The 12,899-nt window shown below is 44.8% G+C and overlaps 2 protein-coding genes across 3 annotated transcripts in view; both read left to right on the top strand.

Annotated features, from left to right (window-relative positions):
• The window catches only part of ctsa (cathepsin A), a 5,655-nt gene extending 2,850 nt beyond the window's left edge, over positions 1-2,805 (top strand). The window contains exons 7-14 of the mRNA XM_005753655.2: positions 666-842; positions 935-1,026; positions 1,135-1,213; positions 1,289-1,437; positions 1,522-1,597; positions 1,764-1,853; positions 1,939-2,040; positions 2,483-2,805. Of these exons, the coding sequence (XP_005753712.1) occupies positions 666-842; positions 935-1,026; positions 1,135-1,213; positions 1,289-1,437; positions 1,522-1,597; positions 1,764-1,853; positions 1,939-2,040; positions 2,483-2,566 (849 nt within the window). The 3' untranslated portion in view covers positions 2,567-2,805. The remainder of the gene's footprint in view (positions 1-665; positions 843-934; positions 1,027-1,134; positions 1,214-1,288; positions 1,438-1,521; positions 1,598-1,763; positions 1,854-1,938; positions 2,041-2,482) is intronic.
• Positions 2,806-5,959: 3,154 nt separating this feature from the next.
• Positions 5,960-12,899, top strand: part of LOC102194525 (potassium voltage-gated channel subfamily KQT member 2-like) — a 27,430-nt gene continuing 20,490 nt past the window's right edge. For both annotated transcript variants that reach the window (XM_013916067.1, XM_013916066.1), the window contains exons 1-4: positions 5,960-6,569; positions 7,112-7,262; positions 7,458-7,548; positions 8,917-9,043. In XM_013916067.1, the coding sequence (XP_013771521.1) occupies positions 6,437-6,569; positions 7,112-7,262; positions 7,458-7,548; positions 8,917-9,043 (502 nt within the window). In that variant the 5' untranslated portion in view covers positions 5,960-6,436. The remainder of the gene's footprint in view (positions 6,570-7,111; positions 7,263-7,457; positions 7,549-8,916; positions 9,044-12,899) is intronic.

Below are 12,899 nucleotides of genomic sequence, written 5' to 3'. Positions count from 1 at the left end.
TATGTGTGTGTGTGTGTGTGTGTGTATATGTGTGTGTGTGTGTGTGTGTATATCTATCTCAATTATTTATTTTAGTGGTGAGCTCTGAGGTTTGAAATGAGCTTCTGTGCAGTGTGGGTTAGAGACATGTCACTGGAGAGCAACTCAGAGTAGAGCTGCTACCTCCACATGAAAACGAGGCAGGCGAGGTGATGCGGACCCAGGACACGATGGAGAGATCACTCTCTCAGCTGCTCTTTGAACGCCTCAATGTTGCTCAGGTGGGTTGGAGGAGGTGGCCAAGGTGTGGGAGGTCTGGGCTTCTCTGCTCAGGCTGCTGCTCCAAACCTGGATAAAGCCTCCACCTTTCCATTCAGTGTTATTATTGTTATTAGTAGCAGTCTTCTTTACAAATCACAGAAAAACTCACTCAAAGCATTAAAAAGATCTGTTCTTGTTTGTGGTGACACTGTTCACTTTGAACGTGCTTCCTGTGGTGACATCATTAGAAAACACTGCAGACAGGTGTACCTGTGACATGCTGCTTTTAGACCATGTGATCAATGGGTGTCCCACCTGAGCTGCAGACAGGTGTACCTGTGGTAAAAACAGGCGTGTCATATTCAGGCTGTGGAAACATCAGCAGCCTCCTCATGCCTGCCTTACCTGACTCACCTGTGGTGCAGGGCATCGCCGTGGGGAATGGAATGTCGAGCTACGAGATGAACGACAACTCTCTGGTGTACTTCGCCTACTACCACGGCCTGCTTGGCAGCCACCTGTGGGCGGAGCTTCAGACCTACTGCTGCAGCAACGGGAAATGCAACTTCTATGACAACCCGAACCAGAACTGCATGGACAGCGTGAGTACGACCCGGTTCACCTGCGGTGCACCCGACGTCTACCTGTAGGCTCTCTGGTTTTATGTCTCAGGTGTTGCCCGTTTCCTCTGCAGGTGGGGGAGGTTCAGACCATCGTCTACAGTTCAGGTTTGAACATATACAACCTGTACGCTTCCTGCCCAGGTGGAGTCCCGCAGAGACTCAGGTGAGCTGTGGCCTTTTAATGTTCGGCCTGTGATCTTTTTTTTTTTGTCCGTGAGCTCACCTGCAGCACGTATGGCGCTCAAACAGGTGTGTTCCTGTTTGTTGTCAGTGTCGAGCGAGGCCAGCTGGTGATCCGAGATCTGGGAAACTCGTTCATTCACCATCAGTGGAACCGGCTGTGGATGCAGGTGAGTTCAGGTCACCCGATGATCCAAACAGTATCTACAAAGCGCTCACCTGAACAGGTGGTTCTCTCACTTTAGAAAGTCAAAAGTCTGGCGGCGCTGCTCCCGTCTGTCCGCCTGGACCCCCCCTGCACCAACTCCACCCCTTCCAACCTGTACCTGAACAACCCGCTGGTCAGAAAAGCCCTCCACATCAGCCCCAAAGCTCTGGACTGGGTCATCTGCAGGTAACACAGGCACACACTTGACCTCTGTTTCACCTGTCCACCTCACCTGTGCTGACTCACTGACTCTCCGCTCTGCGCTCGCAGCTCTGAGGTTAACCGGAACTACGGTCGGCTCTACATGGATGTCAGGAAACAGTACCTGAAGCTGCTCGGCGCTCTAGTCAGTGAAGCTCCGCCCATTTTTTTATTTTATTTTATTTATTTATTTATTTATTTTTAATTTAAATTTTCCCCCAGTGTAAATGTTTCCAGCCTTTAACAGGACTCGCCTGTTTCACCTGTCTAATATGGACTGGAAGGTGTTGACGGTTGTGTTCTCTGTGCAGAAGTATCGCATCCTCGTGTATAATGGCGACGTGGACATGGCGTGCAACTTCATGGGCGACGAGTGGTTTGTGGAGTCTCTGCAGCAGCAGGTGGAGTTCAGATCTTATTGAGTTTTCCTCCGCAAAGTCACCTGATCTATAAGCTGACTCTCAGGTGTGCTTACCTGTGTCTCAGGTGCAAGTCCAGAGGCGTCCGTGGATCTACGAAGATGTGGACGGTCAGCAAGTCGGTGGCTTCGTCAAAGAGTTTGATAACATTGTCTTCCTCACCGTGAAGGTAAACGCCACCTTCATCATCCTCACTGACTGTGTGATGTCATGTTTTGGGGCGGGGTTCTGTTTCAAGTCAGCTGTTTTCTTTCATCATCGGACCACTTAAGGTTTCTACAGTATCTTTATTTATGAAGAAGAAACAAACAAAAATGTCTCGTTTGGTGTAAATCTGCTTTAATATTTCAGTTTGTTTTTAAACGTCGTCAAATCAAATTGTCTTTGTAAATGAAGAAAATGGTGAATGTAGTCTGACACTTACTGCACTTCACAGAAAAGCCACCAGATGGCAGAAACGGCCAGTGTTTCCTCCGCCTCGGGGCGTTTCCTCCGCCTCGGGGCGTTTCCTCCGCCTCGGGGCGTTTCCTCCGCCTCGGGGCGTTTCCGTGTGAACACCTCAGGCCTGATTTCTGGCGACTGTTCTGACCTGTGCCGCTGTCTTCCCGCAGGGTTCAGGTCACATGGTTCCAACAGACAAACCAGCTGCTGCCTTCACCATGTTCACCAGATTCATCAAGAAGCTGCCCTACTGACCTCTGACCCCTGACCTGTCAGGCTTCTAATCTGATTTATTTTTCTCACACTGTCAAGAAATCATCACGTCTCTCCTCTGTGTTGCTTTGCAACCACGTTCCAGACCTCAGCCAATCATGTCACTCCTCTGGACCAGCTTGTCACCTGGTCATCTTCTTGGTTGCCATGGAAACGAGCACTGCCACCACTCTTTTCTTTTTATTGTAAATGAGAAAGTTGCTGCTTGTTTGATTTAAAGGGAAATAAAAACTGATTTTTAACGAGCTTCGTCTCTCATGTCGTCTCTAAATGGCGTCCAGCATCTCCCAGCGCACGCAGGACACCCTGACTGCTGTGACCAAAAATTTCCCACGTGTGGGACTAATAAAGGTTCATCCACCACCATCTTGGGTCCTCTGCAGCGTGACATGAGCTGCACATCGAGCAGCCCGTTAAACATGCAGACGTTTTTCCAGTTTGAAGAAGAAAAACTGAGAATGCACAAAATCATAAAACATCTTTTGTCTCGTTTCCTCTGTCACCTCCAGCTCCACCTGTTTCCTTTTTATGTACAAACGGGGGCGGCGTGGCCGAGTGCAGGTAGAGCCTGTCTTTAGTGAGAACAAACAATTTCTCAGTGATTTTTGTAATAATGCTGCAGTACTGTATTTGATCAGCGGCAGGAACTCTCTGAGAACACGACTGTGTGACACCTGGATCCACAGGCACAGAGGAAACGTGGAGCTGTTTAAATGTGTAGAGTAGAATATATAAGATAAAGTCTGCGCCCTGTTTGACCAGCAGGGGGCAGACTGAACTCAGAGGCTGTCCAACAGTCAGAACAGGTGAGCTGTTTCTAAAAGGCTGAACCATCAGGGTTCCTGCAGTGTCCTCACAGGCTCAGTGATTCTGCCTGCAAACATGAGGTCGCTGGCTTATTTTGATATGCATGTATTTATCTTACACATGAAACAAATGTTTGTCATAATTTTGGTTAAATGTAAAGTTCAGGTTTAAATAATTCAGGGTAATAATAATAATCAATTTTATTTATGAGCGCCTTTCAAGTCACCCAAGGACACTTTACAATAAGAAGACAATGGCAAGATAAGAACAATAAAACAAAGCACAAGATAAAACAAACAGTGGATTCACAGTGAATATGCAGATTTGAACAGATGAGTTTTGAGTTGGTTGGTGTTCAATGTGTCTGATGATTAGCGCTGAGCTTTTCCTTGTGTTGACATGATCCTGCTGTTTATAAGAATTTCCTTTTGCTCTCTCACCTGATGGACTTTACATCTTGTCTTTAGCGGTGTGACAAACCAAATCAGGCTCTTTAAAGATGTGGACTAAAGTTACTTGACATCATTCTGTCGCTGCGGCTGTTGGCGGTGTGGTGGCGGAGGCTAGTGTGTCTCAGACTGCAGATGAATCAAGGAGCTGAAGGAGGAACGAGTGCCCTGCAGGCATGCATGATTTTATATGAGCTCTTCTCCACAGTCATGAAATCTAACAGGACACCATGGTGAGCACCACGAGTGTGACGGTAATTTAGGGACTTTTTTATGAAGCCATCAGACACACGGTCTTCCTGCATGTCCATGTTGTTATTAAATCTGTGTGGAAATCCCTCAGTTTATCACGCAGGTCTCTGTGATTGTCCTGATCCCCTCGCTTGTTGATTTAGTTTTTTAAAAGTAGGTGATTCACCACCACCATCATCATCATCATCATCATCATCATCATCGTCAATGGAGAAACAATAATGGGTAAAGACAGTCCTATTGGTGCATCATTTATATCTCAGGGCTTAAAGACAGAACGATCCAGGACAGCGTTCATGTTGCAGATGCCTACAAGCTGTGGTTGTAGCACTTCAGCATCTAGCAGAGCAGCGAGTGTTACCGGCACCAGACCTAGGGGAATCTGGACCGGCAGCAAGCGGCACACGAGCACTGTGTAGCCAAATATGAGCAAACTGTGGATTAATAGCGAGGACACCGAAGTTAGCGTCTTGCTCAGGCCGGAGCTCATTTATTTCTGAGCTGCGCGTGCACAGAGCCTATAGCTAGAGTCTCTCTGGTAGTTCCACAGCAGTGCAAGAGCACCATCTACTGGCATAATGAAATATAACCATGGTCTGGCACACATAACAATGTCAAAATAAGTCACAATAATAAACAAAAAATAAGGGGGTAATTGGTTTTCTTACAAAAATAAACATGTAGCTTTTTCAACCTGCTACACGAGCATAGAGACGGTAATGACTTTGTGTCAGGCAGTTTCAAATGCAGCATTTCAGCAAACACACAAACTGTTTGAAAATACAGCGCCTGGACCTTCAGCGAGCGGACTCGCTGTATTTCCAAAGTTCACTCAGAGGAACATGACAGGAGAGCAGGAACAGAGGTCAGGGTTAAAGCATTGCTCTTAGTGACTTTATAGATTGCATGTGATATCGTCAGATACTCATACTGTATGATGTGAAGTATTTGTGAAACTTCCTGCAGAATAAACTGACGTACGCTAACTTTGTGTTACTCAAAAGCTTCAGTGCTCTCAGGCTCGCTCGTCTCCACTCATCCAGCACCGTGTCATCGGTTTGTTACGCCATACGACACATTCAACCACACTGCTGACCTACCACTGAAAATCTGCTGGAGCTCTCAATATAAAAGATTATATCAAACTGATAGTTCCCCCACATTTAATCCGACTCTGAACTTTGACCTCATTTTCTGTTCAGGTGTGGAGTCAAAGTAAAACAGAGGTTTATATACCCATGTCTATCTAATAGAATAGAATAGAATAGAATAGAATAGAATAGAATAGCCCTTTATTGTCATTGGGCATGTACAGTGAAAGTGTGGGTGCTCCACACCAGCTGTGCCACAATAAAATATAAATAGTAGACAGCAGGAATAAATACAAAAATCAGAGAAAGGCACACAACAGAGAACAGTTTGCAAAGAGCTAGTCCAAAAGGACTTTGTCTGAATACAGTCTTTGTGTGAGTGTCCTGAGTGATGAGGGTCACTCTGACCATGGCTCAGAGTGGTGAGGTGGGTTGGCAGGGCGGGGTGTAGGGGTCACCTGTGCGCAAAGTAAAGCTACCGGAAATGTACAACCCCACATCCGGTCTCAAACCAGGAAGTTAGCATTTTCTCGTGCACAGGGTCAATAAAGGTTAATAAATAAATACCCTTTCTACCTCCTCTTCATCAATGTAGAGGGCGGACATCGCTTTCAGCTATTTATTAATAAGTGACTTTTATGTATATGTATATATTGTGCTATTCTTAGTTAGTGTATTGTCTGTCTTGTTAATGTTTGTTTATAATGGGGCACTGTAATAAAAAATTATTTCCCCCAGGGATCAATAAAGTATTCTGATTCTGAAGCAGGAAAATGGCTTCAGTTTACTGAGGACAGAGAAGGGTTCTTCATTCCCACTGTCACCAGGCTCTGCTGACGCTGCAGGGTCTGTCGTCATCACCAACCTGATTGGTTCTTTGGTTAATGATGTTGTCGCCACAATCTCTATCCGCCCACACCTCGTGCTGCCATGGTGACCGCCGTTGACATCACGTTACCGTGGAGACGGTGATAAGCGATCACGCTTTTTTTCTTTTTCTTTTTTTTTTGCAGCTGATCGAAGTGATCAATGTTTCTGACGCGGTGACGTCATTCTGTTTCCTTCCTCGTGCGGGAAGTCAAAAACCTGCTGATCAGCCAATCTGCGGTTGGTCTGTGCTGCATCCTCCGCTTCCTCCTCTCCGTTTCTCCTCCTCCTCGGCCCCGATGCTCCCGCCGGCCCTGCCCGGCCTCGATGCTCGGTCCGCGGGCTGGCTGTAGCTCGGTGAATCGGTGCACATCGTCGGTCCGTCATGGTGCAGAAATCTCGCAACGGCGGGGTGTTCCCCGGAGCGCAGGCCGACCAGAAGAAGCTGAAGGTCGGCTTCGTGGGTTTGGAGGCCGGAGGGACGGACTCCAGTAGGGACGGTGCTCTGCTCATAGCGGGTGAGCAGCTGTGTGTGTTACCTTTAATAACCAAAGCAGCTGATTTCACTTAAACGTATACAGGACATGTCACGTGGTCACTCTGTCACGAAAACCTGCAAACCTTTCTCTTGAAGGTTAGGACCAATCAGCTTCATGGTGCAGGTGTTTACTGAGAGGAGGCTTGAATGCGATTGGCTGATGCACCGGAGCAGCTTTGCATGATTCACAGCTCAGAATAATCCTTCTGTATCTTGCTCTGGACACCTCAGATTATTCTCAGTCTGAAACAGGCTGTTTTAGCTCCTCCCCCTTTAAGAGCTTTTCTGTAATTATATTATTAATTAGTAAATAATAACTGGATTGTTTTTCCTTGTTCCTTACTGTTCTTACTGTGACCACATGCTGGGATTAATAATTAAGTATTTCTGATTCTGCTTTCCTCTGATTGGCTGCCCATCACAGACAGAGGGTTTACTCCCACATCACTCCCATACTGCCCCCCAGTCCTCAGCAGCACATGTAAGCGTCCGTGTGCCTGTCTGACATATTTCTGTGTCTAGGTGGAGACGAGGGGCCTCGGCGGCAGCGCAGCAGCGTCTCCGGGGGGAAGAAACCTCCCAAACGAAACGCCCTCTACAGACGCCTGCAGAACTTCCTGTACAACGTCTTGGAGAGGCCCCGAGGATGGGCCTTTATCTACCACGCCTATGTGTACGTACCTGTCCGCACACCTGCGTGCGCGCACCAATGTAACGAGCAGGAGAAAAGTGGGATTTAGCAGGTGGGGACAGCTGGGCGGTCCTTAATATTCCCGCCCTCTCTTCCCAACAGCCGTCTCTCAGAGTGAGGTCACCTCACTAATGTTTATTTTCCCTGAAATGCAGATCTTTCCTGTTCTGTGTTCAGGTTCCTGCTGGTGTTCTCCTGCCTGGTTCTGTCTGTGTTCTCCACCATCAGAGAGTACGAGAAGAGCTCCGAGGACGCGCTCTACATCCTGGTAACCACGCAAACATCACGCTCGACCGTCGCCAGTGTGCTTACATTTGTGTCCACATATGTCCATGTGAATATTTTAGATCGACCAACTTTCAGGCCTTTTTCTCAAACACTGAAACTCGAGGCAATGTTTGAACATGGATATTTCCAAAGACAAAAGCCTGAAATTTCCACTCGGAATGAAACTGAACCAGGATCTTTGGAACAGACAGGAAATGTCAGAGTGATGCTAATTATAATATATATAATGATATTATGATAATAAAACTTCATGTAGCATCAGACTGTGCTGTGTGTTAAATATGTGTTCTGTTTTTAGTTTACAGTAATACTTTAAACTGAAATATTAGACTCAACAAAGTAGGCTGGTAGAGTCAGTCTACATATTTAACATGGTTAAACTCCAGAATTTGGACGATCTAATAATATATTTTTGTTTTTGTGGTACAACAAAGTCGTATTTACTGATACACAGCATGAAACCTGAATGAAAATGTCATTTTCTTTATGACCAACAAGTTCTTGATGAAAATCATTCTACACACTTTGTTTTTAGTATTGTGAAATATTTATATAAAAATCACAAATGTTACTAGTTGTCTTTTGCAGTATGATGCAAAAGACAACTAGTAACATTGACACCCTGCCCCCCCCGAGTCCTCAGCAGCACATATATAAAGTTTTTGTCATATTTGAACTGCAGATAGTTTGAATGTGTCTGTCCCAGATTAGAGATCCAGGCAGGGAAAGGGTCACACTTCCATCTTTTTTAAGACCGTCATGTTCAAACACTGATGCAGATTTCACTGTTAAAAAAACGTCTGACAGAGACGCACCATCTTTTAAAAAAAATACAGCTTAAAAACTTGTGAAGATATAAGAAGTGAAAAAACCCCAAAACAATATGTTTTCAAATTTTGTACCATATTTTTTATGCAAATCACAGAAAGCAGAGCAGAAGGCTTAGCTCAGTGGTGTCCAACTCCAGGCCTCAGGGGCCGGTGTTGCAGGTTTAGACATGTCAGCTGATTTAATGACCTCCTCAACATGTCCTGAAGTTCTCCAGAGGCCTGGTAATGAACTCATCATGTGATTCAGGTGTGCTGACCCAGGCTGAGATCTAGAACATGCAGGCCCTCGAGGCCTGGAGTTGGACACCCCTGCTTAGCTAGTGTCTAAGGTTTGGCTCAGTGTGGAGCTGATCGCACACGTGATGGTGCTTGAAGCGGAGATGAAACAAATATAAAACAAAGTTATTGATGGTTCTGTTCAGCTGCAGTGTTTCATTCTTCACATAAAGCTGGATATATTCTTCTGAGTACATACGTGCTGCTCTGATCTTTAACAGCGTGTTGTTGTGGTGTAACAGGAGGTGGTGACCATCGTGGTGTTCGGGGTGGAGTACATGGTGAGGATCTGGGCTGCCGGGTGTTGCTGTCGGTACAGAGGGTGGCGAGGTCGACTGAAATTCGCCAGGAAGCCCTTCTGCGTCATCGGTGGGTCAGAGCTGAGTGTGTTTGTTGGTCACGTTCAGTCTGTGTCACGTCTGCTTCATTATCTCTGAGCTTCATCCACAAATGTCCCCGAGGACCTTCTAAAGGTCTTTACTTCCTCTGTAGAAGGTTTGTAGAGTTTAAAAGTCACGCCGAAGTCGATCCCACCGCTTGTTTGCTGTGTAGCCTCTGCTACTCTGTTCCTCTTCTTCACCCTCAACTAGAGACAGTTCAGTTGGTGGTGAGAAGGACCTGTGGAGGCGGAGGCTGTGGTTTCACTTCACTCCCTTCAGCTCAGCATCTCCAACTGTGTTTAGGGTGGAGCTGGACCATCCAGCCTTACTGCTGATGAACTCATGAGCTGCTGATGAAATCAGCTGCTCTGCAGCATTCAGGCGTGTTAACACAGGAGGAAAGACATCAAAGTGATCTTAGAGAAGCAAATGTTGCCCATCAGTCTCAGAAGGGTTTTAACAGTATTGCCAAACAAACTCCATCGTTGTACAGAGAAAGAGATTATCCACAGGTGAAAAACATTAGAGACAGGAGGGGACCTCAAGGTCAGAGCGTACAACAAACCCCAGAGCTCTGCCTCACAGCTAAGGCCTCTGCTGGCAGGGACAGCACTGCACAGCACACTTTTATACAGCACATCTAAACACAACAGATGTTCACCAAGTGCTGCACAGCGAGTACACAATGCAACACAAATGATGTAGGAGTTATCATAGGGTTGGGGTAACTGGTCATTCGCCCATAGGTGTGAATGTGAGTGTGAATGGTTGTCTGTGTGTTAGCCCCCCCTCAGGAGTAAAAGTACAACAAAATAAATGAATAATAAAAATTTGAATAATTAAAGTTAGAGTTATAGTTTAAGTTAGTCTGAAGCTGAAACAGCTGATGAGAGGAAGTATGTTTGCAGTTGGGAAGATGATTCCAGAGTTTCGGGGCTGGGAATTCACGGTTGCTTGTATGAGTCAAGCAGTCAGTCTGGAATTATTAGAAGGTGCTGATCAACAGAACTAAGCTGGAGTTTAAGACTGAGCTAAACATGCATGTGCCAGGAGTCCAGCTGCTGCAGTCGTGTTCTGGATGTTTTTTATACAACATGTAGGTATGCAGGGACAGTGGGAAATGTCATGGTCTGTCAGTGAGTGGGATAAATCACTAAAACATTGCTTTCATTGAGTTTGAGGACTTTTTGTGAGAGCCAGGTTTTAACATCAGCTCAACAGCAGGTTAGAGAGCAGGAGGCGGGTTTAAGAGGGAAGGAAATCTGGGTGTTGTCTTCATAACAGCTTCTTCGTGGGAGTGAACGCTGGTGCGACTAGCTGCTGCTGGCATGTTGGTGAGCCTTGTATTACCTGTTGTTAATGTTCTCACTGGTCCGAAGCCCTCCCGTGGTTCATCTTCAGCAGCTTTGTGGATTAACGTGTTGTTTTGGGGGTCTGTGCTCATCTGGACTACCCTGCTTTTCCTACGTAGTCCACTGGCCACAGTCGCCCTCTCCGACTCTCTGCCAGCGTTCTGTTGCTGTCTGGATGTCATTGGTCTGTGTGGGTTCTCTCCGGGTACTCCGACTTCCTCCCAGTCCAAAGACACACAGTTAGTGGGGTTAGGTAAATGGTAAATGGCCTGTATTTATATAGCGCTTTACTAGTCCCTAAGGACCCCAAAGCGCTTTACATATCCAGTCATCCACCCAGTCACGCACACATTCACACACTGGTGATGGCAAGCTACATTGTAGCCACAGCCACCCTGGGGCGCACTGACAGAGGCGAGGCTGCCGGACACTGGCGCCACCGGGCCCTCTGACCACCACCAGTAGGCAACGGGTGAAGTGTCTTGCCCAAGGACACAACGACCGAGACTGTCCAAGCCGGGGCTCGAACCAGCAACCTTCCAATTACAAGGCGAACTCCCAACTCTTGAGCCACGATCGCCCCAGGTAAACTGGGGAGTCTACATTGGCCGTAGGTGTGAATGTAAATGGCTGTCTGTGTTAGCCCTGCCTCTTGCCACATGGTAGCCTGGGTAGGATCCAGTCAACAACATGTCTTGTAGTTCTCCAGAGGCCTGCTAATGAACTAATCCTGGGTGACACAGAGTGATATCTAACACCCGGAGGACACCTGGAGTTCCCCACCCCTGCTGTACAACAGCTTATCTCCCCACCTCTGACCACATGTGAATATCTTTAATGTTAATTTAACTCCATTTGTCATCTCATTTTGCAACATCAGGGGCATTAATTTGAACACTCTTTTGAGTCGTACTGACTGCCTCCCGAGTATAAATCCTCTGTCCTTCCCTGATTAAACGCTCATTTAATGATGGACTTGATGACATTTTAGACGCCTTGGCTCCTTCTGTGTTGCACCGTGGTTTATTTCAGACAGCTTAAAGCTAAAGGTTGTTGCCTGGAACATAAAATCTATAAAAGATCTCGACTCGTCCTCCACAAACAAATCAAACCCTATCAAATTGGTATTTATGTCTGTTGTTGTTTTATTCAGTTCAGTTCTTTTTTTATTTCAAACATATACATTCACCAACGTTTCATAAAATCATTCCATACAGTTGTTTGAAAAGGAGGTTTACAGGTTTACATCCTCATCATCTAAATTTGAACAACAAAAACGTATACAATGCCTTCAACTTAGAACATAACATCTCAAAAAAATATTTTCACATGTTCAACTGAAACTATATTTAGATTTGCTAATTTGCAGAAGAAAATAAACATGAGTTTGACTGCTGTCTTGGGGTAATTGCATTTTCTTCATTCTTTTACTTATTTAAAATTTCTTTTTTGAGTTTTATTTTAAACTGGTTTATATCACTGCTGACCTTTATTTCTTCTTTTAACTCATTCCAGAATTTAACTCCCGCTATTGAAATAGACATCCTTTTCAACGTTGTTCTTACTCTTTGTAATTTTAAATTCCACTTCCCTCTAAAATTATACCTCCCTTCTCTTTCTAAGAACCATTTACTTATTTCGATTGGGAGCATCCCTTTCCTTACCTTATATAGTTTTAAACTTCACCAGATCCTGGAATTTTATAGCTTGCGTCCTAATAAAGAGTGCGTTTGTGTGAGCCCTATACCCCTCCTGATTTATTAGTCTAATGGCCCTTTTCTGCATTATGATTATAGTCTGAATATTACTTTTATATGTGTTTCCCCAAACCTCTACACAATAACTCATGTATGGTAATAGCAAAGCACAATATAACATATACAATGTTTTCCTATCCAGAAATTGTTTTACTTTCCCCAAGACAGCAATGCCCCATGCTAACTTTCCCTTCACATAAGTGATGTGTGATTTCCAACAGGCCTTATGATCAATGATCACACCAAGAAATTTTATGGCATTAACCCTTTCTAGATATATATTATTGACACAAATTTCAATGTTAATGTTTTTCTTATAGTTTCCAAATAACATGAATTTTGTTTTATTTAAATTTAAGGACAATTTGTTTCTATTCTTTCTATTGTTTCTTCTTTAATATCTTCAACTCCTGTGTGATCACCTCCAAAACCTGTTGAAATTCCGCACCTGAACAAAGTATATTGGTATCATCTGCAAAAATTACAAACTTTAGTATCTTCGATACTTTACAAATATCATTTATATACATAATAAACATTTTCGGACCTAATACTGATCCTTGAGGTACTCCACATTCAATATCCATCATTTTAGATTTAATCTCATTTATTTGTACATATTGCTGTCGATTCATCACATAGCTGTTTATCCAATCCAGTACCACACCCCTGAACCCATATTTTTCCAGTTTGATTTTTAGAATTTCCTGGTCAACAGTATCAAATGTTTTTTTTT

Source organism: Pundamilia nyererei, unplaced genomic scaffold (assembly GCF_000239375.1).
Source record: "Pundamilia nyererei isolate P.nyererei 1_Seehausen unplaced genomic scaffold, PunNye1.0 scaffold00447, whole genome shotgun sequence".
Lineage (NCBI taxonomy): Eukaryota > Metazoa > Chordata > Actinopteri > Cichliformes > Cichlidae > Pundamilia > Pundamilia nyererei.
The sequence above is the reverse complement of the archived record's forward strand: the minus strand, read 5'-3'. Positions and strand labels throughout refer to the sequence as shown.